At 46.6% G+C, this 13,441-nt stretch overlaps 1 protein-coding gene across 2 annotated transcripts in view; it reads right to left on the bottom strand.

Annotated features, from left to right (window-relative positions):
* FECH (ferrochelatase) overlaps positions 1 to 13,235 on the bottom strand; it is a 32,834-nt gene extending 19,599 nt beyond the window's left edge. The window contains exons 1-4 of one of the 2 annotated variants that reach the window (XM_075932626.2): positions 12,974 to 13,235; positions 9,219 to 9,342; positions 7,307 to 7,426; positions 6,763 to 6,911 (exon numbers count right to left, since the gene is read on the bottom strand). In XM_075932626.2, coding sequence (XP_075788741.2) covers positions 6,763 to 6,911; positions 7,307 to 7,426; positions 9,219 to 9,342; positions 12,974 to 13,037 — 457 coding nt within the window. In that variant the 5' untranslated portion in view covers positions 13,038 to 13,235. The remainder of the gene's footprint in view (positions 1 to 6,762; positions 6,912 to 7,306; positions 7,427 to 9,218; positions 9,343 to 12,973) is intronic. The other variant, XM_006116569.5, reaches the window with a different exon arrangement.
* Positions 13,236 to 13,441: the final 206 nt, after the last annotated feature.

The following is a 13,441-nucleotide window of genomic DNA, read 5'->3' as shown; positions in this document are numbered from 1 at the left end:
CTGCTGATTCAAGCCCCTGATAAGCAAATGTCTCCAAATAGCAAAAGTTTTAAGGGAACAGAAATTAAAAGATTTGGGAAAAATTATAGCTGAGCTGGGAAAAAACACAGGCACACAGGAAACACAGGAATAGAAATGTCTTACTAGACATAGAGATTGGTTGTGTTCTATGCCAGTGAAGGGCAACCTAGGCTAGTGTGTAGGCTGCATGAGCAGCACTCCTTTGTCTCAGTGGGCTGTAAGACTTGCAACCAAGACAGTCTCCAGGGATAGGGTAGTTTTGTTATTGCGCTTGCATACCTAGAATTTGTGGAGTCTGCCAAATGAACCGTAGCAGCACTTTAACTGGATGCAGAGAGAGCGCATGGCTCTCACAGCCAATGGTGCATGTAATCAGCACGCACCTCACTTGATGTGCACTTGCTTTATGTGCTTATCACTTTACTAAAAGTGGTAGGAAAAAAACAACCCGGATGAAAACCAGCAAAATCTGGCAACAGTGCGTGAGTGTATCAGTATACAAAATGCCTCGTGGAACACACATAGAACTCCAATGGAATGCATGTGGTGCTCTGGCAGCAGGTTCCCTACCACTGTTCTATGCTAAGAATTCATATATGCTAAAAAGATATTTCAGCTTTGGTAAGAAAGCCAGCGTCATTCTGATCAATCAAGCCCAGCTTTGAAAGCATGTGTTATACACATAAGGTGGTTTCATTATATTCATTGGAATTATCTGCATTTGCAAAATTACTCCTGTGCTTATGTGTTTGAGGATTAGGACTTAAAGGGATCTAGGGGTTATAGTAGACCACAAGCTGAATGAGAGTCAGCAGTGTGATGCTGTTGCAAAGAAAGCAAACATGATTCTGGGATGCATTAACAGGTGTGTTGTGAGCAAGACACGAGAAGTCATTCTTCCGCTCTACTCTGCGCTGATTAGGCTTCAATTGGAGTATTGTGTTCAGTTCTGGGCACCGCATTTCAAGAAGGATGTGGAGAAATTGGAGAGGGTCCAGAGAAGAGCAACGAGAATGATGAAAGGTCTAGAGAACATGACCTATGAGGGAAGGTTGAAGGAATTAGGTTTGTTTAGTTTAGAAAAGAGAAGATTGAGGGGGGACATGATAGCAGTTTTCAGATATCTAAAAGGGTGTCATAAGGAGGAGGGAGAAAACTTGTTCATCTTGGCCTCTGAGGATAGAACAAGAAGCAATGGGCTTAAACTGCAGCAAGGGAGATTTAGGTTGGACATTAGGAAAAAGTTCCTAACTGTCAGGGAAGTCAAACACTGGAATAAATTGCCCAGGGAGGTTGTGGAATCTCCATCTGTGGAGATATTTAAGAGTAGATTAAATAAATGTCTATCAGGGATGGTCTAGACAATATTTGGTCCTGCCATGAAGGCAGGGGACTGGACTCGACCTCTCGAGGTCCCTTCCAGTCCTAGTATTCTATGATTCTATGTAAGAAGCAACAGGCATCCAGAATGGTAAAGATCTACATTTTCCACATGCCTAGTGATTCTGAGTTGCCATAATTTTTCTGGGTCCCAAACATGAAATGCCTTAAAAGTACAGATGTTTAAAAAAAAAAAAAACAGTTAAAAATGTAACCATGTAACAGTTAAAAATCCTAGTGGTTACACATGCTGCGGGCTCTGCAATACACGCTGTGTAACCGTAACAGAAACCAATAAGCTCATGCTTATCAACTAACTATTTAAACAATTACATTCTTACATCCGTACTGAAATAGGCTGATTTTAAGTAAGTGCTGAGCATCCACCCTCTGAAAATCAGCCCGCTGGAAGGTATCATCCAAGGATTTTACGGTGTTTCAATTCTGGCACCCAAAATTGCTACTTACGTTTGAAAGTTTAGGTTGTTAAAATGCTCCAAAATATTTATAGTGCTTTTAAAAACTGCTTTCTTATACCGTAACTCACATTCTCAACATCAGGAAGACTCAGATTAGTGTAAAACCTTGTCTATACTTACACATTTTTCCACTTTAACTATTATAGTTAAAATGCCATCAACCCCTTTCTACCCACTCCTGTGGAGATATAGTTGTACTGGTAAAAAGTGCATATTTTGGCATAGTTTATTCCTGTTTGGCAAAGTAAAATAAGACATACTAATACTAATATAAAGCGCACGCTACTGGTATAGCTCTATCTACATTTGAGCTTCTACCAGTACAGCTCTCTCAGCAACATAGTTAGCTAGTAAAACTTTTTAAGTGCAGACTAAGCCTAATGAAATTTCAGAGTTCTGAAAAAGACTCCAGAAACATTACATTCAGCTCTGGCTGAAGGTGCACTTTTGGCTTTTCAAGCTATTTTGGAGGCAATGCAGTCGTGTATTTGGCCTCACTAAATCCTCCAAGGTCACCTTTAACAACAGATTGTTAACCCGCCCTACTTCTAAAATTGCAGCTACTGTCTGGGCAGTAAAGTACATCTCTAAATAATGGATACCAATTCAGATGTAAAAGGCTGCACACATAGATAAAGACAGGGCGTCTTTCTTTTGGTGACCACATTGTAAAGTCAGAGGGAGTGATGCACTCTGAGAAGAACAGATAAAGCTCCCTAAAACCATCAACTTCAGGATCTGGTGCAAACCTGCCCCATTTAGAAACTACTTTTATACAAAAAATAAACGACTGCATTAGCTGCTATAGCAGGGTGGTAATTTACAAGTCCATGCTTTGGAGGACATTTATTTTTCGGCTATACTTTGTAGGATTCTAGTTTCAATAGAGTCACATTACAAGGTCTGAAAGAAAGGGCTGAATGCAATCCAAACAAAACAAACTCCTGAGTCAGGGTATGTATAAGAACATACAAACCATTCTTGCTTCAGCAGTATTACCTTTTAAGATTGCAGCTTTTCGCTTTCTAGTGCCAAGTTCTCTATAGTTTTTTTCATATTTAAACCTCATCTACATAAGTTTTAAATGGACCTTAACATTCAAAGAATTACAAATAACTTGGAGTCAAAAGCATATGTAATATTTTCAGACACAGATAGGGGTTTCAGGACATGCCAACTGATTCAACAGCTGATTCCAATGCCAAGAAAATGGGGAGAAAGCTCGTGTTTGTGGCATCCAACCACAGTTAAATTACAGGGCTGGACAGACACGCCTCGTGGACCGAAAACACAAACTTTGTCTAGCTTTCACAGTTTTCCCAGTAATTTTTAGTGCTTTGATACCACATTACCAGGACTGGGAAAAGACTGCTGGCTTTAATCCACAATAAAGGTACTCTATGGAAGCTACAGCAAGCTTCTCCACTGAGTTAGTCTTTAGCCTGCCTACCAACTTTCCAAAGGAAGCAAAACATGTTGTGGAGACTGGCTTGCTTAGAACTAAGGTGAACCCTCTAGTTCATGTCCAACAGAGCAGCCACCAGATGTTCATTGCTTTTTGGCCACTACCAAATGAGTATGACTATAAATGACAAGGAACTAGGAAGGAACTAACCCTGCAGACAACTGTAGCCACTTGCTTGCTGCACTTAATCCCCTCAATGGGCATTGAGGCAGAAATTTTTAGGGCATTTTCCCCAAAAGGTGAGGAACACAGGAAAAGCCTGGCACTACTGAACCTATTCTATGGACACCAAGAGAGACTGGTTTCCCATACTGCCAGACAAACGTTCCTATCACTGCATAACGCTCCCATAAGAAAGACCCATGACTTACAGCATTTCATATGCCCTAGTTCTATTAACCTCACAAAAATCCAGCAGACACACACACACTTCAAATTTCCAGCAGCTACTCACTGTGACCAGCATGGGATAAACATGTGGAAGTCTAGGCTTAATCTACACACAAACCTGCACCAGTTTAACTCAATTCCAATTTTGAACTGATTAAATTAAATTGGTTGTGAGGGAGAAAACTCCCCACACTAACCCTGCAAGAGCTGAATTAGGCCAGGTGGGCCCAATCAATTAGACTGCAAGCTGGAAAGATTGAGGCTGGAGGTGACTAACAACAAGTTCACCTGGACAGACAGGCCCTGTATAAAGCCAGATAGCTTCCTGCAGAGAGGCAGGCTGCTATGGCTTGAAAAAGCTTCAGTCACTCCCTGTGTGAAGAGAGTTGGAGGCTGGCAAACCAGGGAAGAGGGAGGATTGATGCCCTATAGGAAGGAAGCAGCACAGGGAACCAACAACAAAAGGTTGTACTGTATAAGAACTGTGGTTGCTTGTTATAGGGTCTCTGGGCTGGGTGGGCCTGGGTTTCCCCTACCAGCCACTGGGGTGTGGCAAAAGGCATTGGAGACACCAGCCAGACAACTGTCTGGATAGATGGTAAAATATCTAGAAGAGGGGGATTTTGGTGACCTGGTTGGAGGGCTAATGCACGGAGAGAAAGCTGATGATCCAGGAGTGAGCAGAGCAGTAGAGCAAGACAAGATGGGGCAAGACACCACCAGAGGAAGAGCGCATGACTGACAGTGCTAATTCCCAAGACTGCCAGTGGGAAGTGATGTTTGCAACGAGTGGACTCTGTGAGAACTGGTGGAGAACACAGGCAATGATGGTTTTGTCTACACTTCACAGTTTAACGGGCAACCGCAGCAGTGCTTTAAACTGGAAGTGCAGCCACAGCACGAGGGCTGGGAGAGAGCTCTCTCAGCGCTCTATGTAAACCACCTCCGCATGGAGAGTAGCTAACAGTGCTGGGAGCCTGGCTCCCAGAGCTATAGCCTGGTTCACACCGGCGCATTACAGCCCTGTAGCTTGCTGCACACAGGAATGTATGTTTTCATATCTCTAAACCAGAAACTTACAGCACTGTGAAGGGCCAGTGTAGACTTGGCCTGAGAAAGCCTTCGAGTAGACAGCTGTTTGTAATACAAGGGAAGCAGGAAAGGCTAGAATAGAGACACTTTGTGGCAAAGGAGCCATCATGTATGGAGGTTTTCTTTGCACAAGGCAGGTGTACCTTCCCAGGCTGAACTAGCTGCTCCCAGTGAAGGGGTCTGACAAGCAATGAAGTGGGATACAGGCTCTGATGAGACAGATTCTAGGGAAGCAGCAGTAACAATGGAGGTGCAGAGATACCTGTAAAATTATGAGGGGATTAGCTGAAGAATTGTACTGCTTCCTCAAGATCCTCCGGGAGGTGAGCAGGGCCCAGACAGACTAGGGCAAGCAGGGAGGCCAGAAGCTTGAGCAGAGCAGTGTTATGCCTGTGTGGCAGGCGGGACACTTCAGGAAGTGATGGGGCTGCGAACTGGAAGACTGCCCAGGTCACTGTGGAAGTGAGTGGGTTTGAAAGACTGTACCCTCTGAAGGGAGGAAAACATGGAGTGATCCAGCCAGAGGGCCAGTCAAGAGCAAAAGGGGGCTGCAGGCCAGAGTGAGAGAGACAGAGTGATGGCAGGCAGCCATGGGTGGAAACGTTGACCTCGTGAGCTAATCCCCAGAGCAGCCAGGAAGACCATCCCGAACACCAGCGAGTGAGTCTGTACCAACACTCTTAAAAGGGTTTAAACATGATTTGGATCAATTTGGCTTAAGTTAGTGAGCAACAGTGAAGATCTGGACAGACTGTAAGAAGTTGGTATAAAATCTAAGCTACCTTGAGCGTGGACACAGCCTTAGGGGGCGTTAATCAGAACAAGAGTCGCCACTCCACGATACGGACATCAGTCTCCTGTGATAAAGCTGACTGGCTAAGCTGACAGAGTCCCTAATATTTGGAGGGAGACAGACATTTACATAGAATAACAATTTTATCCCATTATCAAACATTCTCCTAGATGAAGGAGAACTTGCAAAGACTGTATGCACAGTATCTTGTGGATACTGTCCAGGCCAACTGTTAGGCCTTATCTATTGCTCTAGCTTCAGGGGAGGATCCCTCATGTCCTGGGGTGGAGCTGACAGCAATTATCTTGCTTAGTACTGCATAATTAAACTGTGAAATGGCATCTCTCTGTGCCACCCTCTTCCTCTAATGTCTGTAATAAGATCAAGCCTAATTTGTGTTCAGCCTTTTAGCCATGACTGACAGATTCAGGAACAGTTTAAAGGATCCAGACAGTAGTAAATCATAGCTGCGAGACTGTAGTTGGAAGTTATAGCTGCTCAAAGAAGCCACTAGATGGAGTTATAATCTCTCTAACACACAACATGCTCCATCCACTTTGTTGAACTGTTTGTGTTTTGTGTCAGGGGTCTTATCGTTGTATATTAAACAGGAGTGAGAGCGCACCTGCACGCACACGCAAACCAGGGCCTGCAGCAATCAGTCTCCTGGCAACACAACAAGCAGAGGAGGCCCACAGCAGGCCAGGTCAGGAAGGGCAGCAGCAGCAACTCTGGCTGCTCAATTGGCTCATGCCAATAGGTGTTGTGCTCTCGATATCTGCTGCACCTCACCTTGCTTCTGCCCTGCTCCTAGGCCCATTCTTGCCCTGTTTCCCTGCCTGGCTCCTGCTCAATCCCTGCTACCTCACCTATCTCCTAATTCCAGCTTCTTCACCCTGACTCTACCTCCTGATCCCAGCTCTAACCCCTGGTGTGGCTATTAGTTCTAGTTCTGACTCTTGGGGTAGCTACTGGTTTCAAACACTGGCCCTGATGCTTGAATTGGTTCCGCTCACTAGGCGTGACTCCTGCTCTGCCCACTAGATTTTACTACCCATGATTCAATATGCTCTTCCCACACATACACCCAATACAACAAACAGAACAATCTCCTAAACAAGCGTACAGAAGGGTATAAGTACCAGTGTGAGGAGACATTTCATCCAGCAGTTTCACCATGCCTTCTCCCTGCGTTGCTGTCCACTTTTTAATTGGTGACCCTCCTCCGATCCTGCTATATTGTTCTTGGATTTTTGGTGTGCGACGTTTGGCAATAAAGGGTGCCAACTTACTGAAACATTCAAAAGCAGGGTGAGTTAGTAATATATCCTCCATCCCCTCTCCTCTAACATCTTACAAAGCATCCAGACCACCATCAGCCTTCAAAACACAGCAAGCTAATATTGTTCCACCTCATTCTAAGCATGGCTTGTTTTGCATTGTTTTGTAACTCCATTTAATCTAATTCACTTGAATAAATTTGCCAGTTAGCAGTAAACAAGGTCTGATCCTGTAGCCCCTAGTTTCTGGAGGACTACAATATAACTTTTCACTAGCAAGTTCACATGAGACAGTCAGAACAGAATTCTTGCCCTAAAGCACTGCAGACATCTGGAAATCCATGTATAGAGCTTACAACACCATCACTAGCACATTAACGCTCCATGTAAACAAAGTATTTCTTACTTTTGTGCTGGAAGCGTCATCAGGTCCCGGTCTAGGAAAAGTCTAAGGAGGAAATCGTGGACATCTCCCAGAGTTTCTGGACCACCCATGTTTAACATCAAGATTCCTGTTTTAGTTTTCCTATTAAAATGAAAAATTTTTTTTTGAAATCTCTTTCTACTTTGCCTTGTAATCTATTGCCATCTTTTACAACTGCAGGTAGATCCACCTGACCCCCCTGCTCTCATTCTATTTAGGGATGTTAAATTTCATTTAATCAATGAGGCTATGGATTTTCCATCAACTAGTCGATAAGCAGGCAAGCCACAGCGGGGTTAGCTCCCAACCGCAGGAGCTAACCCCGCTGCAGCTCTGCCTTTTAAATGTATTAAGAGCCTGCCAGATCTTAATACATTTAAAAGGCTGAAGTGCAGCAGGGGGATCCAGTGTGAGCCAGGAAACAGCTGTCGCAGCTCACTCCAGGTCCTGCCCTTCCCCCAGCTCTGCTTCTGATTTTTAAAATATATATGGGCTCTTAATACACTTAAAAAGCAGAGACGCAACATCTGGGACTGGATGTGAGCTGGGAATCAGCTGATTCCCAACTCGTACTTGGTCCCCACTATTCCTCTGTCTCCACCAGCTTTTAAGCCAGCTCCTACTTCCCTCCCTTGCTGCCTCTGATAGAAGCAGCAGGAGGGGAGAAGCAACTAGTCAACTATCCGATAAGCTTTTGCTTATCAGATAGTTGACTAGTTGCTTACATCCCTATTCCATATCTGCAAAACACTCCACAAAAGGATTTGTTTGCAAAGTCCTTTGAGATCCTTGGATGAAAGGCAATAATTATCATAAACAAGACTGTACTAAATGCTATTTCAAATTATGTAATAACTGCAATATTAAACTGCTATCTATCCTCTGACAATGCAAATAGCTAAACACTAAGTAAGGATATGACAGAGTTTAGCAAATAGCTAAACTCTGAGGGGGGATATGATAGAGGTCTATAAAATCATGAGTGGTGTGGAGAGGGCCAATAAAGAAAAGTTATTTATTAGTTCCCTAAATAGAAGAACTAGAGGACACCAACTGAAATTAATGGGGAGCAGGTTTAAAACTAATAAAAGAAAGTTCTTCACACAGCATGTAGTCAACCTGTGGAACTCCTTGCCAGAGGAAGCTGTGAAGGCTAGGACTATAACAGAGTTTAAAGAGAAGCTAGATAATTTCATGGAGGTTAGGTCCATAAAAGGCTATTAGCCAGGGGATAAAATGGTGTCCCTGGCCTCTGTTTGCCGGAGGCTGGAGAAGGATGGCAGGAGACAAATCGCTTGATCATTGTCTTCGGTCCACCCTCTCCGGGGCACCTGGTGCTGGCCACCGTCGGCAGACAGAATACTGGGCTAGATGGACCTTTGGTCTGACCCAGTACGGCTGTTCTTATGTTAGGATGGCTGGCTGAGATTTTCAAAGCAGTCACAGCGATTTAGACTCTAAGATGTGTTTGAATCCCACAGACTACTTCAAAAACCTTAACCACTATTTATTTCCCTGCTCCTTTTTCCCTTCTACCCCAAACATTGCACCAAATGTAACAGAGCATAAGGATATATATTTGTTCACATCTATATTGCAGCAGTGCCGATAAGCCCTCGTCATAAGGACCCTTCCCCCTTTGTGCTAGGTGCTGTACAAAACACAAAACAAAAAAGATAATCCCAGCCCCAAAGAGCTTAATATCTAAACTTCCAACAAGGAACAATAGATGAGGGAAGTGCAAGAAAACAGAGAGATGATTGTAGTGCTTCAAAACCAGCCTTATAAAGTAAAGCAAATGCCACTTTGGAGAGAGACAGAAAGCAATTATACTAGGACAGACACACAGTTCATTTGCTGACAGGACACATGAGGCCTGTGAATAAGTCCTTACCTCTTTTCAGGCTGAATTTGAGGCTTTGTGCTTTTAGTTTGTGTGGCTGTTGCTGTTGCTGCTGCTGACTGACCTCTCCATTGTATTTGGACTCTCACTTGACTGCAGCTGCTGCTTTTGGTGACTGGAGGGAAGGTAAGAGTGTACTGTTAGTTTAATATTGGGTAGAGGGTTTTGTTTATATGACATATGCTGGCTCTCCCCTCTCTCTTTAAATGTGCTTGGTGTCTCTTGATATTTGGCATTTCTTTTCAAGCCCCCTCTTCTAAAGCCAAGCAATTTAAGGAGGAATCATCGTGGATTTCATAAAATTTTTAAAAATGGTGAGTGTCTAACCCTCATGGTTGCAGAGAAAAGCTGAAAAAACATGTCCTGAGTGCCTTAAAAGCTCAAAAAACAGAAAGCAAAGCAATAGAACCAAAAAACTCATTTTTGTACATTATTTAAAAGTCAATCTCATGACGTTAGGGCCTGACTCATTAGTTTTGAACAGTTGGGGCTGGCATTACTGCAAAAGACACCACTTCAGCCTGAAGTGAAGGCACAATTAAATGGCTGTGCAGTGAAAACTGCAATACTGTAACAATTCTATAGACAGATTATTTCAGTCACCAAGACTAGAACTTTTCACACGCACTACAATGGCAAAACATTAGAATACACCTGTACAATGTTCTCTCTAATTTTTTCCAACCACAAATTTTATGTACACTGAGGGATGTGCAAATGTGCATCACCAGTAGAAACACATGCTGTGGGCACTGCAAGTGCTTTGCTAATCAGCTGGGCAGCATATGAATTTCTCCTGGGTGGCCGCCCAAGCAATCAGCTTACAGGGAACACTGCACCTGTCCATATATAAATATTATTCTGATTAAAAAAACATTTAAAAATCAGCCACTGAATTTCAGGGCTTTTGAACATTTGCAGCAATATAGCTTAATGTATTTGAGACTTGGAATGTTCTTAGCTACATCCTGTGGTGAAATATTTTGAATCAGCAATTCCATAGGATTAGTTCAGGGGCAGTTCAAGTAGGGTTCTTTAACTTCACTCTAGGCAGCCATCTCTCTCACTGCTTCTGATAGCTTCTTCTCTTCACTCCCTAGCTCTAGTCTCAGCCAGAGTGTCCATAGGTGGAGATGGATAAGAGGACTACACTTGTCAATGGGAGTTATTAGTAGCTTGAGCATTTAGAACCTCGAAATATCAATAGTGAGTTGAAAGATTGTGGTCTAAGCCACTGTTTCTTTAAACTTTTTGAGACCATGGAACACCAAACAATAATATGTTTTTATGCAGAACACCTATAAACATTTTCTTCAAAAAAAAAATTGTTGGACAAAAAAAAAAAAAGACAAAAACAAGTAACAAAAACAAAGAGGAGGTTGCGGCACACCTGCGAGTTCATGGAACACCAGTGTTCCACGGAACATAGTTTAAGAAACACTGGTCTAAGTGAGTTAGGTGACTTAAGCACTTTTTCTGCCTGAAAAATTGGGGTGTTTTTTTTCCTTCCTTGAAAATCTTAATTTACTAGATTTATAAAAGTTGTATAATACAGTCATCAGCATGAACCTGGTGAGCTCAGGCAGCTATGACAACAAGCTGCTCTTCCGCTTCCCCTTCCAGTGAGGCCCAGAGAACCCAGCAACCCTAGCCAATAAGCGCCACAGACCGGACAGCTGGGCACAGGAAGGCTTGATGCCCATAGCAGGGGAAGAAAAGGCAGAGATTGGGAGTCCCTGCTGGACCAGGTGGCTTTGGGGAAGTCCCACCCATGCTGGGAACCCCCAGCATCAACGGGGCCAGGCAACTCTGCACTGGCCGGGGAACCAATGTGTTAGCAGGGCCATGTGGCCAGGGAGTCCCAGCCCCAGTCCGGAATCCCTCGGCTACAGCAGAGTTGCCTTCAGCTGGGTGGCCCTGGCCAGGAACCCTGGGAAACCCTTGGTGGCAGGGGTTACTGGGCAGTCTCTGCCAGCAAAACCACGGCTGAATTAGGGCTTGGTGGAGGCAGGCAGCAAGAATCCTCTGCGGCAGCAGGGCAGGCCCTCGCAGTGGGGCGGCCAGGATGCCCCGGCTGGGGAAAATCCCATTGGCAGCAGGGCCAGCGGCTGCTGGGTGACCCCAGCCAGGAACCCTGGGGGACACCCTGTGGCAGCAGGACTGGCAGCAGTTGAGCAGACCCCACCGGGAGATCCTGGGACAGCAGGCGGTCAGCAAGGTGGGGAGCAATGCTGGATAGTGGCAGAGTAGGGAGCCTCAGGGAAAGGAGCCTGGGAGCGGGGCAGCCAACTGGGGAGCACTGACTTCCCCTGATCCCGCAAACTCCCTAGTCCGGGACAGCTCAGGTCCAAGGGTGCCGAACCAGGGAGATCCAGCCTGTACTGCATTAAAAAAATACGTGTTCGCAAGGTTATAACAGACACGACTGCAGTCCTCTCCCAAAGCCACCTGAACTGTGCAAAACCCATTGGCCTCCTTTTATACTGGGGTCAACAAAGCTGTCATTAGATCTACTTGCAGAATTTCGGATTTCCCTGCAAACAGTACAGATGCAAATGCAGCCTCTGGACTCAGTAAAATGGTGCAAGCCCATTGTCTGATTGCTGTAACAAAGCAGAATTTGACTCCCTTTTGGGAGCTGGGCTTCCAGAGACACTTTGAACACCAAGCCGGAGAGCAACACACACAACACTGGTGCTACCACCGGTCTGCGACAGAGCAAGCCCAGGGCCGGCTGTGGCCCCGGGGAAGCAGGCTGTGTCAGGCTGGACTAAGTGCACTAGAAAGAGTCTGACGAGGCGGACACAGGCAACACGAAAAACGGGCAAATCCAGAAAGCAGAATCTTGGGAAACGTCTCCTGAGCTGGGCCCTTCCTGCCAAGGTGGGCGGCCCTGCCTTTGGGGGCTGCAGTGCTGGTCAGGCTACTGGCTGCACCGGTAGGAGACACCAGCTGAACCAGGGCAGGATATTCTGGCCTTCCAGAGACCCGCCCGGGCGCGCTGCCAGCTGCACCGACTGCACTACAAGGCTCTCGCTACCTCGCTGCAGCCGGAGCACCACTCCCCCCAGGGCCAGGTCTCCCAAGCGCCTGCCGCTGCTCATCACGTAACATGATGCAAACGCTGTCCCTGGCCAGGGCGCGTTGTGTAACGCGGTCCCGGCTGCAGCGCCCCAGCGAGGGGCGCGTCTCCTCGCTGCCCAGGACGAGGGAAAGTGTTGCACGCGCCCCGCACCGGGGCCGCTCGTGCCTCCCCGCCCGGGCCCGGATAACAGGGCTGCGCGGGTGGGGGGGGGCTGCGCTCCGACCAGCCTGCGACGGGGACTCTAGCGGGGCAGAGCTCGGCCCCGAAATGCTCCTCCCACCGCCCCCCGGAGAGTTTGCAGCCGGGTGCTTCGGGAGGCGGGACAGGCTCCGCATTGCCCGGCCGGGAGCGCTGCGAAAGCCCTTTATGTAACGCGGTCACGCGCTGCTGTGCCCCCCAGCTGCAGGCCCCCCTCTCTCGGGACTGCTGCTCCCCAGCAGTGCCGCGGCCGGGGCACCGCTTCCCCGCACCCCAGAAACGGAGCGGCTTGTGGGGAGGGGGAGACGACTCCGACCTCTCCCCGGGAGCCAGCACGTGCAGCCCGCTGCAGGAGAGCCCCCCCCCTTCCACCGTCAGGCTGGTGGGGCCCGCGGGGCAGGCTGCACTGATGGCCACAGCCCGGGGCATCCCGGCAACGCTTAAAATGCAGTTGGAAACTTACATGGACACAACACTCGGTTTGCAGCTCTGAAGGCAGCAGCCATGTTTGTGTGAACTAAATACATTCCCTTAGTCAGCAGACACCCGGGGAAAAGGTTCCCTTCCCCTGCTGAAAAGTGCCTGAGCGACTAGCTGGAGTGGGCTCGCCTGGCTCTGCTTCCTCTTTCCTCCCTGTCAAGCTCCTTCTGTGGCAGCCCGTTTTCGTGGAAGACATGCGTTTGCTCTGCTGGAAGAGGTGGGAACAAAGCGGAGAGGGAGGTCCTAAAGCTAGAGATCCTCCCTCCTCTTTTGATAGTCAAAGAGCCAACTCCCCAGACACCTTGCAAGTGCAAACAAGCAGTGCGACTCAGGTATCCGAGCAAAGGCAAGAAGCTTCAGGCTGCAGAAGGGGCAAACAGTCAAAACTTTAAGTGACACTAAAAGTTGGAGTAATTTGTAACAGGAAACCTGTTCTTTTGAAGGATTTGCG

The sequence above is a fragment of the Pelodiscus sinensis genome, chromosome 6, assembly GCF_052426305.1.
Source record: "Pelodiscus sinensis isolate ZL-2025 chromosome 6, ASM5242630v1, whole genome shotgun sequence".
In the NCBI taxonomy this organism is placed as follows: domain Eukaryota; kingdom Metazoa; phylum Chordata; order Testudines; family Trionychidae; genus Pelodiscus; species Pelodiscus sinensis.
This window is presented reverse-complemented; position numbering and strand designations above follow the sequence as displayed.